We start from the raw sequence: 20,049 nt of genomic DNA on the forward strand, positions 1-20,049 counted from the left end.
TAAACTGACACCCAAGATATACTGCCTGGAGCCTCAGCAGTCTGCACTCCCCAAATCTCTTCACGTTGTACCGTCCACAGTTGCCATTTATGCCGAGGCACCGGACAGCCTCTTAATTCCTTCTGAATGTCCCTCCATGGTAACCAAATTAGACCAGTGAGCACCCGTTTTCAAAGCAGCTGAATGTTATTTCATCTGAGGATGCAGCACGTTTAGCCTTTCACCGCACTTCACTTCAGCCTGGACGAAATGTTCAGGAATCTGGAGTGGATCCACATCTGTGACTTCAAAAGCAAGCCTGTTATCCCAATGCTAAGCCAATGTCCAAGGGCCAAATCTTTAAAACTTTCATTGGGCATTGGAGTATTTAAGTACTGTGGGAAACAAATTTACAATCTTTTGAACAACGTTGCTTCAAGGCTTATTTAGTTATACAGGAGGGTAGCCCATCTTGTACAAAGTATTTCATTGAACCAGAGCTAAGTAAAACCCAATCCACTACTGTGAAACAGAGCAGTGTTTTGTGAAAGGTTTTCCTGTGTTGGTCTCGTTTGCTTATTTTCTTGCTCAGTTCCATTCCAGAGTTGCAGTGCTTTCCCTCAGTCACTAGACTCCTCGGGTGGAACTGAAAGGGCACAACAGAAGGATTAAAACTAGCTGTTGTCCTTCCATTCACAAACAAGAGAAAATCTGCAGATGCTGGAAATCCAGCAACACACACAAAATGCCGGAGGAACTCAGCAGACCAGGCAGCATCTGGGAAAAGAGTAGAGACAATGTTTCGGGCTGAAACGCTTCAGCAGGCTGGAGAAAGGAGCAGAGGAGTAGATTTAAAAAGTGGAGGGAAGGGAGAAAGAAACACAAGGTGATAGGTGAAATCTGGAGGGGGAAGGATGAAGTAAAGAGCTGGGAAGTTGATTGGTGGAAGAGACAGAAGGCCATGGAAGAAAGAAAAGAGGGGAGGAGCACCAGAGGGAGGCACTACCTCCCTCACTACCATTCAGGGCCCTAAACAGACCTTCCAGGTGAGGCGACACTTCACCTGTGAGTCTGTTGGGGTCATAAACAATGTCTGGTGCTCCCAGCGTGGCCTCCTGTATATCGGTGAAACCCGACGTAGATTAGGAGACCGCATCGCCGTGCACCTCAGCGCCATCCGCCAGAAAAAGCGGGATCTCCCAGCGGCAACCCTTTGTAATTCCACCTCCCATTCCCATTCCAATATGTCCATCTTTGGCCTCCTCCATTGTCATGATGAGGCCACATTTAGGTTGGAGGAATAACACCTGATATTCCACTTGGGTAGCCTCCAACCTGATGGGATGAACATCGATTTCTCAGACTTCTGGTAATGCCCCCACCTTCCCCATTTCCCATCCCCTTTTCCCTCTCTCACCCTGTCTCCTTGCCTGTCTATCGCCTCCCTCTGGTGCTCCTCCCCCTTTTCTTTCTTCCATGGCCTTCTGTCTCTTTCACCAATCAACTTCCCAACTCTTTACTTCATCCCTCCCCTTCAGGTTTCACCTATCACCTTGTGTTTCTCTCTTCCCTCCCCCCACCTTTTAAATCTACTCCTCTGCTCTTTTCTCCAGTCCTGCCGAAGGGTCTCAGCCCAAAATGTCGACTGTTTACTCTTTTCCTAGATGCTGCCTGGCCTGCTGAGTTCCTCCAGCATTGTATGTGTGTTGTCTTCCATTCGCTATTTTAGCAGGTAAACTTGTCCGAATTTAACTGCTACAAACATTGACACTGGCAGAGATTGATTAGTTGTAGACATTTACGAGAATGAGATCTTTCCTCAACAACAACCAACAGCATTACTTCAAAGTTAACTCAAGTTGTTCTGCTGGATCCAAGAGAGGTATAGGAAACACAAGCTTAGTTTTCAGGGCCGTAGCTGGGTAATATAGAAGATAATTTGTTTCATTAGTCTATCTGTTCATAACACCCTGCATTCATTAAATTGAAGAGCTGAGGCCAGCAAAGATGAGGTTTGAGGGGCTGAGTGGCCTACAGCTGTTCCTATTTACTGTCTTGAGTTAACCAAGTTAATGAAAATTGATTAAGAATAATTAATGGAATAGCAATGGCTAGAAGCCTTTTACAGAATGTACTTGGGTCAATGGAATTTGCTCTGAACAAAAGAGCAAGATGTTCATTAAGTCAAATTTCTTCAGGAGCAAATTCAACTGAGCTATGATTCCAGGATCTCTGGACTGAAAATTAACCTTACAAAATGGACTGGTGCCAGAAAAATGTTAGCTTGTGAAAGGAAACAAATTACTACATGAAGCTCAGAGTGAATGTCACAGAAAGCTGGATATTTAAGTGCTTACTTATTAGGTTTCATCCTGGCAATCAGCCACAGTCTTTAAAAAGAATTAAACGTACTCCTTGCATTAAGGAAATGAATGAAGATACACAACATGCCATTGTAATTCGGTAGATTTAGATAGAAATTCTGAGGAGATTGATAAGCTGTAACGGAGAGAGAATGTTTACATCTGTGTATGGATTCAAGGTGTTTGACCCACTGGAGCTCAGTTCATTTGTAGCTACAGAAGATCCAGTTTCTGAAGAACTCTGTAACTTCTCAATACAATTTCCATTGACTGAGACTCTGTGCCTCTGTAACCTATTAGGCTTCTGTCTCTGGATCAATTAGATTAATTTGTTAATAATAAATATTGGAGTTTCTTTGCAGTATTAATGTGTACCATTAGCAGGACCCAAGACCTTGGCCAGCTGCTCTCATTGCACCTTACTGTCCCTGGACAATAAGAGATGATGAAGAGAGCTTGGTAAAGGTACACCACTTCCCATATCCCATACTCACATCACAAAATGCTTCACCACCCTTAACGTCACAGCATAGCTCCTGGTTGATTGAGAGAAAAAGGGATCTAAAGATCAAGATTTCCACTGGGCACAAACACATGGTCTCCAGGCTAACAATGATCTATATGCTTCTGAGGTCAGGACTACCTACAATGGTCAACTCAAAGGACTGGAATAATAGCACTACAAAAGTATAGGCTCGTATACCCAGAAACGGCCTTTTCAGTCCACCCTATCTATTTTGACCATCCAGTATCCATTCTGCTCATTTCATTTTCCGAGATTTGGCCCATGACCTTGACATTTCAAGTGCCCATCTAATTACTGTCTGCCCTCTGTATCTGTGGGTTCCACATCCGCATTCAACCAACTGCAGATCGAAAACGTTCCAAAAAAATTCCAGAAAGTTCCAAAAAACAAAACTTGAATTTGCTGTGCACCAAGCACTACGCTGAATCCACGTGAATGAAGTGATGTGTAGGCACACCCTGCTGTAGCCTCCTGCCATTTCACAGATCCTCAGTCTCTCTCCAGCACTCGTTGTTTGAGCAGTGTCCGCCACACGTCTCGTCCGTTCGCTGCTTGTGAGTGAGAGGAGGGAGTTTAAGGCTAGTAAGGGATGGCTGGCGAGCTATGTAAAGCATTACAGCCTCACGAACTTAAAGATCATGGGAGAATCAGCTTTCCCAGAAGAGCTACGACGGTTGCGTCTGTACTGAACACGTACAGACTTTTTAATCTTGTCATTACTCCCTAAACAATACAGTATAAGAACTAATTACATAGCATTTATATTGTTTTAGGTATTATAAGTAATCTAGAGATGATTTAAAGTATACGGGAGGAATTGCATAGGTTATATGCAAATACTACGCCATTTTATATAAGGGACTTGAGCATCCGTGGATTTTGATATCTGCGGAGGGTCCTGGAACCAATCACCAACGGATACTGAGGGACGACTGTACTACTTAAATATTGTGAGAATACATCCTCTCATAGCATAATGCATTCCAGATTTCAAATATATTTCTCAAATACTGTCTTAACCTTACTCTAACCCTTGGCCCTCTGCCTGCTATGGGAAAGACTTCCTTACTATCTACCCTATCTATGCCCTTTGATGTTGTAATCTCAATTATATTCTCTTTCAGCCTCCTCCTCAAGGGCTTACTAGCCCTAAGCTCCTTCCTCTCGCTCACAAGCAGCGAACAGAGTGTCCAGTCTCTCATCATAAACTCTACTCCAGGTAAAATTCTGGGACATCTCCTCTGCACACTCTCCAGTGCCATCATCTCCTTTTACACAGCAGAACTGCACATCCCAGCTGTGGCCTAACAATCATTTTGTGAAGTTGCACCACGTTCTCACTACTTTTATTTTCTATGTCCTGTCTAATGAAAGTGCCTTATATCTCCCTTGCCACTTATCAACCTGTGCAGCCACCTGCTAGGATTCTTGGAGTGATACACCAAGATTTCCCTGATCCTCAATACTCCCTCTGTATGTCCTGACACTAGTTCAAAGTAAACATTACCAAAGTACGAGGGGTGATTGATAAGTTTGTGGCCTGGGGTAGAAGGAGTCAATTTTAGAAAACCTAGCACATTTATTTTTCAACATGGTCCCCTTCTACATTTACACACTTAGTCCAGCGGTCGTGGAGCATACGGATCTTGGACCTCCAGAAAGTGTCCACAGATGGATGATTGATAAGTTTGTGGCCTAAGGCAGAAGGAGATGAGTTATACAGCTCTCGTTACATGCACGTACAGGTCAACTCTGAGTGATTATGCAGAAAGTTTGAAGTTAATAACTCAACTTTTACCTTGGGCCACGAACTTATCAATCACCCCTGATGCGTTATTAACTTCAAACTTTCTGCATAATTACTCAAAGAGTTGACCTGTACGTGCATGTAATGAGAGCTGTATAACTCATCTCCTTCTACCTTAGGCCATGAACTTATCAATCACCCCTGATGAGTTATTAACTTCAAACTTTCTGCGTAATCACTCAAAGAGTTGACCTGTACGTGCATGTAATGAGAGCTGTATAACTCATCTCCTTCTACCTTAGGCCATGAACTTATCAATCACCCCTCGTACATATGTCACCATATACAACCTTGTGATTCTTTTTCATGCGGGCATACTCAATAAATCCATAGGATAATAACTATAATAAAACCAATTTGAGCAGTGTGCAAAAGACAACAAATTGTGCAAATACAAGAAGAAAGAAAAAAATAATAATAATAAATTAACAAACAATAAATATCAAGAACATGAGATGAAGAGTCCTAGAATGAAGTTATCCTCTCTGGTTCAAGAGCCTGATAGTTGAGGGGTAATAACTGTTCCTGAACCTGATGATGCAGGTCCTGAGGCTCCTGTACCCTTTTCTTGATTGCAGCAGCAAGAAAAGAGTGAGAAGCAGAGGTGCTGCCATGCTTTCTTAGTAATTGCATTTATAAGCTGGGCCCAGGACAGATCTCTGAAGTAATAACACCAAGGAATTTAAAGTTGCTGACCCTTTCCACCTCTGACTCTCCAATGAGGACTGGCTCATGAACCTCTGGTTTCCTCCTCATGAAGCCAATAATCAGCACTTTGGCCTTGCAGATATTGAATAGGAGGTTCCTGCCAGATTTCCTCTTGTATTCTGATTCATCACCACCTTTGATTCAGCCCACAACAGTGGTGTTAGCAGCAAACTTGAATATGGCACTGGAGCTGTGCTTAGTCACGCAGTCATCAGTGTAAGCGAGTGGAGCAGGGGGCTGAGCACACAGCCTGTGCTGATGGAGATCGTGGATCCTTCATTGCCTCACAATCTATCCCTGGATTAAATTCTATTTTCTGTTCATTGCACCAACTTATTAATACCCCCACAATCCAGGGTATATTCTCTTCTCAGTACTGCCATGAGGGAGTGGGTGTGGGAGCATGACAGCCGGCACTCAGTGATTCAGAAACAGATTCTTCCTCTTTGCCATCGGATTTCTGACCTGTCCGTGAACGCATAAACACAACCACATTATTCCTTTGCAACACGAGTGAATCTGCAGATGCTGGAAATAAATAAAAACACAAAATGCTGGCAGATCACTCCTGATGAAGGGTTTCAGCCTAAAACATCGTCACTACACCCTCCCATAGATGCTGTCTGGCCTGCTGAGTTCTGCCAGCATTTTGTGTTTTTACTCATTATTCCTTTCTTTTGCACTACCAACTTATTTTTGTGATTTATAGATTTCCATATCTGTTCACTGTACTACAGCCACAGGACAATACATTTCACGTCACGTATCAATGATAATAAATCTGATTCTGACTCAATATTATCTGGTAGCCCAAGACATCTACATCGCTACAGAAAACACCACCAAAATTGTGTCATCTCTGAACTTATTAATTATATCTCCCACATTCGCTTCAAATTGTTAATGTGCATAGCAGACAGTAAGGATCCCAGCAGGAATTATTGCAGTACACCAGGCTTCAGATCACAAAGACAACCTTCACCCTGGTCTGTCTACCTCTTCTAACCAAAGAGAACAAATTCAGCCAAACATATTGCTCCTGAAATATTCCATCCCAGACAACTTGTGCGTCTACACTGAATCTTCAGCAGTGCATTCTTGTTGTTTGACTCCATGCACAGAATGCCCCTTCTTTATTGCCCTGGTGTTCTTTAGTCTTCTCCCTTAAGAGACCAGCAATAGCAACCTAAGAAATAGCTGTCCAGGCACTGGTGTTATATCCATATCCAAGTCTTCTTAGAAATACAATAACTCCTTCTTTATAAGTGTAACCTGCTCCAGAATTTCATCATTCTCCTTTCTGAATTTTGTTTGTCCATCTCTGAGGTGAAAACAGATGGGTGGCATTATTATAAAATCTCACCCACATCATTAGGCTCCAGTTACTGATGCCCCTTTAGTCCCTATAGGACTTATCCTTTCCCTGGTTGCTCTTTTTTTCCATAAATGTACTTACAATGTGCTTTAAGATTGACTTACATTTTCTGTTAGTGATATTTCATACCCCCTCTTTAGAGACATTGTGTTATACAGTAAGAAACTCTTAGACCATAAGACAAAGGAGCAGAAGTCGGCCATTTGGCCCATCGAGTCTGCTCCACCATTTCATCATGAGCTGATCCAATCTCCCCTTTAGTCCCATTCCCCCACCTTCTCACCATAACCTTTGATGCCTTGACTACTCAGCTATCTATCAATCTCTGCCTTAAATACACCCAATGACTTGGCCTCCACTGACGCCCATGGCAACAAATTCCACAGATTCACCATCCTCTGGCTAAAATTTTTTTTCGCATCTCTGTTCTGAATGGGCGCCCTGCAATCCTCAAGTCATGTCCTCTCGTACTAGACTCCCCCACCATGGGAAACAACTTTGCCACATCCACTCTGTCCATGCCTTTCAACTTTCAAAATGTTTCTATGAGGTCCCCCTCATTCTTCTAAACTCCAAGGAGTACAGTCCAAGAGCGGTCAAACTTTCCTCATATGTTAACCCTCTCATTCCCGGAATCATTCTAGTGAATCTTCTCTGAACCCTCTCCAATGTCAGCACATCCTTTCTTAAATAAGGAGCCCGAAACTGCACAGAGTATTCCAAGTGAGGTCTTACCAGTGCCTTATAGAGCCTCAACATCACATCCCTGCTCCTATACTCTATTCCTCTAGAAATGAATGCCAACATTGCATTCGCCTTCTTCACCACCGACTCAACCTGGAGGTTAACCTTAAGGGTATCCTGCACGAGGACTCCCAAGTCCCGTTGCATCTCAGAACTTTGAATTCTCTCCCTATTTAAATAACAATCTGCCCGTTTATTTCTTCTACCAAAGTGCATGACCGTACACTTTCCGACATTGTAATTCATTTGCCACTTCTTTGCCCATTCCCCCAATCTATCCAAGTCTCTCTGCAGACTCTGTTTCCTCAGCACTACCGTCCCCTCCACCTATCTTTGTATCATCAGAAAACTTAGCCACAAATTCATCTATTCCATAATCCAAATCGTTGATATACAACATAAAAAGAAGCGGCCCCAACACAGACCCCTGTGGAACACCACTGGTAACTGGCAGCCAATCAGAATGGGATCCCTTTATTCCCACTCTCTGTTTCCTGCAAATCAACCAACGCTCTATCCACGTATGTAACTTTCCCGTAATTCCATGGGCTCTTCTCTTGTTTAGCGGCCTCATGTGCGGCACCTTGTTAAAGGCCTTCTGAAAATCCAAATACACAACATCCACTACATCTCCCTTGTAATTTCCTCAAAAAATTGCACTAGGTTTGTCAGGCAGGATTTTCCTTTAAGGAAACCATGCTGAGTTCTGCCTATCTTGTCATATGCCTCCAGGTACTCCATAACCTCATCCTTGACAATCGACTCCAACAACTTCCCAACCACTGATGTCAACCAAACAGGTCTATAATTTCCTTTTTGCTTCTTAAATAGCGAAGTGACATTTGCAATTTGCTTACTGTATAACTCTTACTTTCAGGTCAACTCTTTATGTTCCCACATGAACTACTTTGCCCTCCTATTTTCTTAAGTACCCTAGACCTTCAGCTGGTGGTGTAGTGGCATCAGCTCTGGACTTCAAGGCAGATGGTCCTGAGTTCAAACCCAACCAGGTCCCAACCTGGGCAGCAGCAGTATCTGGGTGGAGGAAAGGCATGGCAACCCTAACCTATGGTCCGTGGTCCATCAGTAACCTTACCTCCATGAGATCACGAAGAGTCGGACTCAACCTAATTACTGAACAACAACAGGCCTTCTATATTCCTAATGGGCGTCTTCCATTTTCTGTTCCCTAAACATGTTATTTGCTTTATTTTTCATTTGTATCCAACTTTCAATATTCCTTAATATCCAGCATTCCTTGGTCCTTTTAATCTTTCAGTAAATTTGGCCCTGTTTTCTCACTATTTTACTTTAAACTTCTGCACATTCACAGAAGGACAGGAGAACCAGTGTCAGTGTCCTGTACTGAACACCTGCAATATTAGAGGTTATTTCACTCTGTCAGAGAGGTTAGTCTGGCCCTGTCATCATTCTTCTGACAGCATACTGATGAAGTTGTCACTGTGTTCCAAACTGCCATAGGAGGAGAGTACCAGGTGAACAGTGAACAAAACTCTAGGATGTACTCAAAGCTTTCTTTAAGAAGTACAACAGTATCGCTGACTCATGGGAACCTCTGGCCCACGGGCGTTCAAAGTGAAGAAGGAGCATTTGAGCTGAGTCAATGCATTGGGAGCATTCAGAAGCCCATTGTGGAAGGTGAGTTTGAAAGTAATGTAATTCAATGGAAAGCCAGGATATTAAACCTAAACCTAGTATGAATGTTATTAAGAGGACACAAGGTATAAGGTGGACAGGCAATGGTTAACAATTAAACAAATAAAATGTCTGATTCACACAAAATATATATTCCATTCAGACACCTAAACCCCACAGGAAAAGTGGCCCACATGTGACTGACAGGAAAAATTAAAGTCAGTACTAAATTGAAGGAAGAGTCTTATAAAGTTGCCAAAGATAGCCATAGGTTTGAGGGTTGTGAGACTTTCAGAATCCAACAAAGGGGGACCAAGAAGCGGATAAGGAAAGAAATGGAATTTGAAAGTAGGTAGCAAGAAACATGATAAAAGGGCTGTAAGGTCCTTTATAAAGAATCTAGTAAAAATGAGGAACTAAAGTATTAATCAAGAGAAATTGGTGAGACCGATAGCCAATAAATCCCAAGGGTCCAATGGTCATATCACAGAGCTGTGGAAGAAGTAGCTATTCAGAAAATTAATGCATTAGTTATCATCTTCTGAAACTCCATATTTTCTGGAACTGATCAGATGGTTTGAAAGGCGATACAAGGGAGGGAGAGAGAAAGCAGGGAACTACCAGCCTGTTAGACGAACGTCAATAGCAGGGAAATAGCTGGAATTTAGAATAGAGCATGTAATAGCAGAATGCCATGAAATATATAATAGAATAGAGCAGAGACTGTGTAGGTTTATGATGGCTGTCTAACCAAGATGCTACACCGCACGGGCAACTGTGCTAAAAACCATTTTCATGCTCTTAAAGCTTATTAATAGGAAGTCAAAGTCACACAGCATAGAAATGGGCCTTTTGGTCCATCATGTCTGTGCCAGACATCAGCTGGCTACCCAAGTTAATCCCATTTCCAGTGCTCAGCCTGTAGTCTTCTATTTCAAGTGCTGATCTAAATGCTTCTTCAACACCCCTTCCGCAGTGGTACAATATTCTCTAACAACCCCGGGATGAAGAAACACCATCTTCATTTCCTCAAGGTCTCCAGCTCCATACTGTAAACCTGTGCCTTCTGGTTCCAGGTGCCTCTGTTTAGGGGAGGGGAAAATTTTCTCTCTTCTACATACATCTATGCATTTACAATTCTGTATATCTTTGTCAGGTTCCCTATCGCTTCCACTTCAACTTACCCAGTCTCCCCTCATAACACAGGCTCTCCTTCCGGGGCAATGTCCTAATAAATCTCCTCTGCACTCCCTCCAATGAAATCACATCCTCCTTACAGTGCAGTTTCCAGAGCTGCGCACACTATTCCAGCTGTGGCCTGATGCCCAAGAATGACTTACCCACTAACTTTCACCCATGAACATCTGTAAACATATGTATGTATCATAACTCCTAGGCTCGCATCCAGTCCCTTAATGAATATAGTAAATAGCACGGGCTTCAGACTGTGGTGCACACTGGTCACAGGCTTCCAATCACAGAAAGAAGTCTTCAGCTTCACCATCTTCCTCCTGTTGTGAAGACAATTTGAGATCCAGTTTGTCCTCTTGCCATTGGCTCTAACATATTGCACCAGACTCCTGACCATGAATGATCCAAAGTCCGTTTGCCTTTTATCCAGTATGTCACTGATTCAATGCCCTTTGAAAATCTACATGCATTATAATGTCTACATTATCCCTTTCTCCTCTCGCTATCCCTTAAGGTGCTCTGCGATTTCAACAGGTCACAGTCAAACAACAGTTACAGATTTTTACTCTGGATTTTTTCTATGTTTTATTATTTCCCTGTCACTAAGATTATGCTGCGTGCTTATTGGATAACAAGGGCATCGTTGTGGCACAGTTAGTGGAGTGGGGGGAGAATTAGGATACAGGGATTAACGTAGGAGTATTGTAAATGGGTGTTTGATGTTGCTATGGACTTGGTCTTCCAAATAACCTATTTCTGTGCTATATGACTCCATACAGGCGGCCCCTGGCTTTCAGACAGGTTCTGCTTTTATCAAAGGTTTCAAAGGTACATTTAATGTCAGAGAAATGTAAACAATATACATCCTGAAATGCTTTTTCTTCACAACCATCCACAAAAACAGGGGAATGCCCCCAAAGAATGCTGACAGTTAAGTGTTAGAACCCCAAAGTTCCCCTCAGCTCCCCTCCCTCCCGCGGTTTAGCGGCAGCAAGCAACAATCCCCCCTCCCCCCACTGGTGAAAAAAAGTATCGACACCCGCCACCGAGCACTCAAGCGTGAGCAAAGCAACAGCAAAGACACAGGTTGCAGTACCCCAAAGACTTCGCGTTTCACCCGGTATTCAACATGCCACAGGCTCTCTCTCCCCCCCCCCAATAAGGGAGAAAGAGATGTCTCCATTTCACAGCGTGAGGGGAGACATAACAAACAACTCGCTGGTTTATGATGTTGAAAGTCCATTGCATCGTTTTTTCCGAGCTCTGTGCCCAAAGATCTCAGGTCTCTGGGCACACAGCATTAGACCTTCCATTCCCCATGACACACCGGTCTTCTGCCCGGACACCGACCTCCAATCCCCCCCGTCTCCAGAGCCATGAAATCTCGGTCCTCTGAAGGTGAGTGAAACTCTTAGGCCGAGCCCTCGGCGTGCCGAATAACAGCCATTCCTGAAACCCCGAGAGCAGGTCCCATTCCTGCAAAGAACCGCAGTCAGAGTGTAACTCCAAAGGAACCCTGAAAGGGAAAAACAGAGATATTAAAGATGGAAACAGAACTGCTTCCAAAGATGCAAGCAAAGGAGTCGCCGTTTTGTGAGTTGATTTTGACGATGAGTTGTAAAATACCATAAAGTCACATGATAGAGTACACACACCCCCACAGCACTGTAATGAATGTTGTCAAATGGGGTCAATTAGTATGACCTTTATTCCTTGTCTCCCCCTTGTCTAGCTTCAGTGGCACAGAATCAGGATGTCCCACACTCAGTGGTTGGTTTTGACGGAGCTGAGGTATCAGTCGACATTACGTTGTTTAACAGAGTAGGATTTCACACGTATCAATAGAAGTGATTGCTTGTCAATGTCCAAAGCAAATCTCATAAGTGGCCTCCCACAGTGAAACTGGCAGCCTGTGTTCTTAGGAGGCAATGGTGACGAATTGCTTTGAGGAGGTTACATGTAAACAGATTTTCTTTTTACAAGACCGGTCTTCCTTTAAATGTAATAATATTCATAAGAACTCCTTCATAGGGATGGGATCTCCAAACATCGGGTGTTCATAACCCGGAGAGGGCCTATAACATGTTCCATCACATTTCTTAAACATAGGTAGAAGTTCCAGTATCCACAGCTTTCCTGCTAAATATTTCTTATGATGCTCTTTCATCCCATCCTGAGGAGTGCCTACCAAATATCCTTATAAATCATTCAATAATTAAGTGACAATCAACTCTGATAACTAAAGCATTCCTATTACCCAGTGGCTGATTATACGGAGTGGTTCTGGGTGTGAACTTCATGTTCAACCTGTTTGATTTCTGTACTCTCCAAGAGTAAGGGCATTGGAGCTCTAGTGCATGTCCTCAGCCGACATCACTGAAACAGATTATCTGCCATTGGTGCTTGCAGGATACCCTGGCCAGATTGGACAATCCTAAATTACAACTCTTACAGAAGTACGTCAGATCTTGTGAGGCGCTCTGGAGCATCTGAAGGATCGTTAAAGGTGATATAGAAATGTAAGGATTTCTTAGTTACATCTAGTTCAAGCTGCAGACACATTCATCCTTTCAATGACAGCTTTTATTATAATATCATTTCACAACAGTTAATTCTGAAATGTTTGGCTCAAAATTCAGCAGAGAATAAACGTATCCCTTCCTCACAATAAAACATCATTAGGATTTTCTTTAAAAGCATAGTGTTTGCAAGGGTCCCCAACCTGCTTTGTGCCTTGGATCAGTACCATTCAACAAGAGGTCGGGGGATCTCACGTTGGGAACCCCTGTTTTAAAAGCGTTACAAATCACAGCATTCAATCACGAGATGAGCAGTAAATGTGGACACAGATGAGCAGTCAGTCAAGACCAATTCCACCAAGCTGGGCTCCAGTCCTCAGTCTTCAGTCACAGCATCTGAACTGCTGGAAGGACTTTCCCAGTGCATTCCCCGAAGCCCACTCGATAACCATTGCCCTGGCAAAAACCTAGAAACAAAAGGAGACGGGAGACGCATAAGATGACGGATGCTGCAATCTGGAGCAAGGAAGTGCTGGAAGAACTCAGTGGATCAGGCCCATCCCTCTGCCTCCACTACTGCCCCCCGGCCTGCTAAGCTCCTCCAACAGTCTGATTTTCATTTCGCATTGATGTTGCTTTTAACTGCATCAAACGTATCTAAAACAAGATGGAACTACTCTCAGATTATAGATTGCGGCCGAACCCATTTCCACAGTGAACGCACTTCGTTGAGGGGTGGTTTTCCCCTTGTTTCCCACTTCCTCGCCAACCAGCGCTCCCTGCTTTTCTCTCTCAGACAGCACGGATGCCAGGTAATACCTTGGACACACTGAGGAGAGGTGGGGCAGGCTCAGCTGCCAGCTCAATATACAAAGCGCCTGAAGACGGCGTGACTTCACCGGGGCTGTTGCTGGATGCCCACTCACTGCTAGCGCCCCTCTGCTTATCCAGTTACCAAAAGTGGCCTCAGTGTCACAGGCAGAGGAGCTTCTGCCTCCGTCCCCAGTGACTGGTTCCCTCCCAGCCTCCAGTACTGTCTGTGTGGCGTTTACACGTGCTGCCTGCTTCTCAAGCTCCTCCCACATCCCAGTGACATGGGGGTTGGTAGGTTAATCGGCCTCTGTAAATTGCCCCTGTTGTGTAGGTGAGCAGGGGGGGCGGGGGGAGATGGATCGTGGGGAGAATAAAGTGAGATTCCTGCAAGTGAGTGCTCGAGTAGTCAGCATGGATTTGCTTGTGTGCTGTATGACCCACTGAACTCACAGCGTAAGGTAAAGAATTAGAGGCTGAGTATAAAGTATTTCCACCATTTCCAAGGTTCTGCTGGGATTTTCTCTCATTTATAGAATGAGGGTGTCACTGACAAAGCCGGCCCTTACTGACCAGGAGAAGGGGGCAGTGAGGCAGCTTCTGGAACCCGCTGTGCCTTCTTTCTGTGAGAACCCCTGCAGTGATGTTGGGGTGGGGATTGCAGGTTGTAGACCTGTGACGAAGACTGCATTACCAGATCAGATCCGGGGTGTGCAGCTTGGAGAGGAACAGCAGGAGGTAGTGTTCCCTCGTACCTGTCCTTGTCCTTGCGCAGTAGGTGAGGAAAGGCTCTGAGAGCCCTCAGCAAATTGCTTCAGTCAGCTCTGCCGCTGCTGTGGAACACTGGCTGAGGGAATAAGGGTTCATGGCAAGTCCATGCTGGCCATCATCTGCATAGGATCGTACAGCACAGAAATAGGCCCTTCGACCCATCAAGTCCATGCTGACCATCCTTTGTAAAGGGGCATACAACACTCATTTGCACTCATCACATTTTACTCTCCCCTTATTCCCATCACAGTCAATTGGGCTGCTTTGTCCTGGATGGTGTGGTACTTCTTAGACCATCCAGGCAAGGTGAGAGTGTTCCAAAACAGTCCTGACTTGAGCCCTGCAGATGGTGGAAAGGCTTTCGGGTGAGTCACTCAGTGCAGGATACCTAGCCAGTATATTTGTTTGGAAAGACAAGGCACTGCAGATGCTGAAATAGAGACCTAGACTGATACTGCATGAAAACAGGCCCCTCAGCCCAACCCGTCCATAGCAAGCAGGAGGTCCCCCTGACCATCTGCTCACATTTAGCCCATTTCCCTCAAAACCTTTCTTATTCACGTATTTGTCCAAATGTTGTTCTTGTACCTGTTTCAACCACTTCCTCTGGCAACTCCTTCCATAAACAGTACATACCATCTACTTTGTGAAGAACGAGGGTAAGGTAGGTGACCACCCTCCTTATGAGAACCTCGGGCAAGCACCTACCTTTCTATATTCCTTCCTGTATACAGGGTGTTATTTATTTCTCTCCCTACCCTTCCTTGTGTTGTATGGCTTTGTAAGAGTTATCTGCCTGTAATTTCTCCAGAGTGTAAATGGATCACCCTTAAGTTACAAGTTCCAGGGACAACTTGACTTTTCTCCATTACTGTATATGGAAAACCCAGGCCAGCATTAAAGCTTTTTTTTTCACTTCAAGCCTGAAGGCCAGCACTTGTCAGTGAAGAACTCAAAACCAGACAGGAGTGACAAGCATTGGGATCAGGAGCAGGAAAAGGCCACGTAGCCCCTCAACCCTGCTCCACTGATCACGTCTGATTGTAACCCCAACTCTGCACTCCCGTTTATCAGTGATCCATCTCACCTAGATACTACTTTGCATCTAGAATATCTCTCTGCACACTTTGAAGAAGAGAATTTCAAAGTTTCACAGGTATCTGAGAGGAAAATTGCACATCTCTTTCTTAATTAGATGACCTCTGATCTTTAAATATCGACACCCATTTCTAGATTCTCTTACAAGTGGAAACATCTCTACATCCATCACCCTGAGGACCCTATAAGTTTAAATCAAACTTTTTCTCACCTTCTCTAAATTCCAGCGGGAACAAGCCCAGCCTATCCAATCTTCAGATCATTAAACAACCTACTTATTCTAGGTTGGAGTTTAGTAAACCTTCTCCGAACCACTTACAACATATTCAATAAGGAGACCGATACTGTTCACTGTTCTCCAGATGTGGTCTCACCAATACCATATATAACTGAAGCATTACTTTTTGTATTCAATTCCTCTCACACTAAATGATAACATCTGCAATACCTGGGGATCAGCTTTACGGGGCTCTCAGAGAAGCAAGGCAGAAGATAGTAACATCGAAACAGTCTCCTGCTAGTCTCCGCTCTCATTGTTGCAGGAGCGACACCTCCCTCCCTCAATGGGAGAGAGAGACTGTCTGAGATGCCAAAGTGTTAGGATGAACTGTAGATTATGGTCTCTTTGGGAGCTTTGCTATGGTTTACATAGTGGGTAGTGGGGGGGGGGGGTGGTTTGATGCTTCTGCTGGTGCAAGTGGGAGGAGGGGGAGAGGGAGGATTGAAACTTTTGCTGCTGCTTGTGTGTAGGGGAGGGCGGGCTTTGGGGTTCTGATGTTTCTATCATTCATTCTTTGGAGTTTTTCCCTGTTTTGTGGATGTCTGCGAAGAGTAAGAATTTCAGGTTGTACACTATATGCATTATCTGATATTAAATTGAAGAATATCCGGATCCGGATATAAGACAGGGATCAGCAATTTCTCAATATTTAGACATTATCCTTTATATTTTTGAGGTTTTTTCCTGGCAATTTGACGTTCTCTCACATTATACTCCATTTGCCAGATCTTTGCCTACTAATTTGCAAGGGGGATGGGACCCGGAGCAATAGAGCAGTGAAAGAAGTGCATGGAGTAAAGCCAGATCGAACATATAGAGAGGCTTTCAGGAAAGAGCAGCAGAATAAAGGGTATAAAGGTAGTAAGGTAGAAGGGCTAAAGTGTGTGTACTTCAATGCAAGAAGCATCAGGAATAAAGGTGATGAACTGAGAGCTTGGATACATACATGGAATTATGATGTAGTGGCCATTACGGAGACTTGGCTGGCACCAGGGCAGGAATGGATTCTCAATATTCCTGGATTTCAGTGCTTTAAAAGGGATAGAGAGGGGGGAAAAAGGGGAGGAGGGGTGGCATTACTGGTCAGGGATACTATTACAGCTGCAGAAAGGGTGGGTAATGTAGCAGGATTCTCTTTTGAGTCAGTATGGGTGGAAGTCAGGAACAGGAAGGGAGTAGTTACTCTACTGGGGGTATTCTATAGGCCCCCTGGTAGCGGCAGAGATACCGAGGAGCAGATCGGGAGGCAGATTTTGGAAAGGTGCAAAAATAACAGGGTTGTTATCATGGGTGACTTTAACTTCCCTAATATTGATTTGGCACTTGATTAGTTCCAAGGGTTTAGATGGGGCAGAGTTTGTTAAGCGTGTCCAGGATGGATTCCTGTCACAGTATGTTGACAGGGGGGAATGCCATACTAGATCTAGTATTAGGTAATGAACCGGGTCAGGTCACAGATCTGTCAGTGGGTGAGCATCTGGGGGACAGTGATCACCGCTCCCTGGCCTTTAGCATTATCATGGAAAAGGATAGAATCAGAGAGGACAGGAAAATTTTTAATTGGGGAAGGGCAAAATGAGGCTATAAGGCTAGAACTTGCGGGTGTGAATTGGGATGATGTTTTTGCAGGGAAATGTACTATGGACATGTGGTTGATGTTTAAGGATCTCTTGCAGGATGTTAGGGATAAATTTGTCCCAGTGAGGAAGATAAAGAATGGTAGGGTGAAGGAACCATGGGTGACAAGTGAAGTGGAAAATCTAGTCAGGTGGAAGAAGGCAACATACATGAGGTTTAGGAAGCAAGGATCTGATGGGTCTATTGAGGAACATAGGGTAGCAAGAAAGGAGCTTAAGAAGGGGCTGAGAAGAGCAAGAAGGGGCCATGAGAAGGCCTTGGCGAGTAGGGTAAAGGAAAACCCCAAGGCATTCTTCAATTATGTGAAGAACAAAAGGATGACAGGAGTGAAGGTAGGACCGATTAGAGATAAAAGTGGGAAGATGTGCCTGGAGGCTGTGGAAGTGAGCGAGGTCCTCAATGAATACTTCTCTTCGGTATTCACCACTGAGAGGGAACTTGATGATGGTGAGGACAATATGAGTGAGGTTGATGTTCTTGAGCATGTTGATATTGAGGGAGAGGAGGTGTTGGAGTTGTTAAAATACATTAAGATGGATAAGTCCCCGGGGCCTGATGGAGTATTCCCCAGGCTGCTCCACGAGGCAAGGGAAGAGATTGCTGAACCTCTGCCTAGAATCTTTATGTCCTCGTTGTCCACGGGAATGGTACCGGAGGATTGGAGGGAGGTGAATGTTGTCCCCTTGTTCAAAAAAGGTAGTAGGGATAGTCCAGGTAATTATAGACCAGTGAGCCTTATGTCTATGGTGGGAAAGCTGTTGGAAAAGATTCTTAGAGATAGGATCTATGGGCATTTAGAGAATCATGGTCTGATCAGGGACAGTCAGCATGGCTTTGTGAAGGGCAGATCATGCCTAACAAGCCTGATAGAGTTCTTTGAGGAGGTGACCAGGCATATAGATGAGGGTAGTGCAGTGGATGTGATCTACATGGATTTTAGTAAGGCATTTGACAAGGTTCCACATGGTAGGCTTATTCAGAAAGTCAGAAGGCATGGGATCCAGGGAAGTTTGGCCAGGTGGATTCAGAATTGGCTTTCCTGCAGAAAACAGAGGGTCGTGGTGGAGGGAGTACATTCAGATTGGAGGGTTGTGACTAGTGGGGTCCCACAAGGATCTGTTCTGGGACCTCTACTTTTTGTGATTTTTATTAACGACCTGGATGTGGGGTTAGAAGGGTGGGTTGGCAAGTTAGCAGACGACACAAAGGTTGGTGGTGTTGTAGATAGTGTAGAGGATTGTCGGAGATTGCAGAGAGACATTGATAGGATGCAGAAGTGGACTGAGAAGTGGCAGATGGAGTTCAACCCAGAGAAGTGTGAGGTGGTACACTTTGAAAGGACAAACTTCAAGGCAGAGTATAAAGTAAATGGCTGGATACTTGGTAGTGTGGAGGAGCAGAGGGATCTGGGGGTACATGTCCACAGATCCCTGAAAGTTGCCTCACAGGTAGATAGGGTAGTTAAGAAAGCTTATGGGGTGTTAGCTTTCATAAGTCGAGGGATAGAGTTTAAGAGACGCGATGTAATGATGCAGCTCTATAAAACTCTAGTTAGGCCACATTTGGAGTACTGTGTCCAGTTCTGGTCGCCTCAGTATAGGAAGGATGTGGAAGCATTGGAAAGGGTACAGAGGAAATTTACCAGGATGCTGCCTGGTTTAGAGAGTATGGATTATGATCAGAGATTAAGGGAGCTAGGGCTTTACTCTCTGGAGAGAAGGAGGATGGGAGGAGACATGATAGGGGTGTACAAGATATTAAGAGGAATAGACAGAGTGGACAGCCAGCGCCTCTTCCCCAGGGCACCACTGCTCAGTACAAGAGGACATGGCTTTAAAGTAAGGGGAGGGAAGTTCAAGGGGGATATTAGAGGAAGGTTTTTCACTCAGAGAGTGGTTGGTGCGTGGAATGCACTGCCTGAGTCAGTGGTGGAGGCAGATACACTAGTGAAGTTTAAGAGACTACTAGACAGGTATATGGAGGAATTTAAGATAGGGGTTATATGGGAGGCAGAGTTTGAGGGTCGGCACAACATTGTGGGCTGAAGGGCCTGTACTGTGCTGTACTGTTCTATGTTCTATGTTCACTCAACTGGGTGGTTTCTTGTATAATCTCCGGCTGTGGTAAATAAGGTGAGGCTGGATTCACGAGAGCCAACATTAACAATTTTGAGTTCCTATGCAGACCTTTGCATGGCATGGGCATAGCCCAAGGATGAGGCACAGAAGCTGCAGAGACGAGCACACACAGACCAACAGCTTCAGGGGATATGGGGCCCCCGATTTCTTTACACCTGATGCAAGCCAGTCTGGATTCACAGCCCTCCAGTCCCTGTAATACCGGTTTCTCTGTGGCCTTACCAGTCAGGATAACTTCGTCACCATCCTGAAGGAATTTGCGCTTGTGCCCATTGCCCAGGTCAATGGTTTTCGTTCCCTTCCACGACAGCTCCAGCATTGAGCCGAAACTCTCTGGGCTCTAGAGAACACGACCAGATACATTCCATGACACAATGTTCAAGAACATTTAAAAGCTATTAAAAATTAATATCAATTAAGAAAACTAAAATTATTATCAAAAGAAA

General features: G+C 44.4%; 1 protein-coding gene across 1 annotated transcript in view; it reads right to left on the reverse strand.

Annotated features, from left to right (window-relative positions):
* Positions 1-13,228: 13,228 nt before the first annotated feature.
* fah (fumarylacetoacetate hydrolase (fumarylacetoacetase)) overlaps positions 13,229-20,049 on the reverse strand; it is a 59,719-nt gene continuing 52,898 nt past the window's right edge. Inside the window, exons 13-14 of the mRNA XM_073032956.1 lie at positions 19,826-19,943; positions 13,229-13,335 (exon numbers count right to left, since the gene is read on the reverse strand). Coding sequence (XP_072889057.1) covers positions 13,256-13,335; positions 19,826-19,943 — 198 coding nt within the window. The 3' untranslated portion in view covers positions 13,229-13,255. The remainder of the gene's footprint in view (positions 13,336-19,825; positions 19,944-20,049) is intronic.

Source organism: Hemitrygon akajei, chromosome 30 (assembly GCF_048418815.1).
Source record: "Hemitrygon akajei chromosome 30, sHemAka1.3, whole genome shotgun sequence".
Taxonomy (NCBI): domain Eukaryota; kingdom Metazoa; phylum Chordata; class Chondrichthyes; order Myliobatiformes; family Dasyatidae; genus Hemitrygon; species Hemitrygon akajei.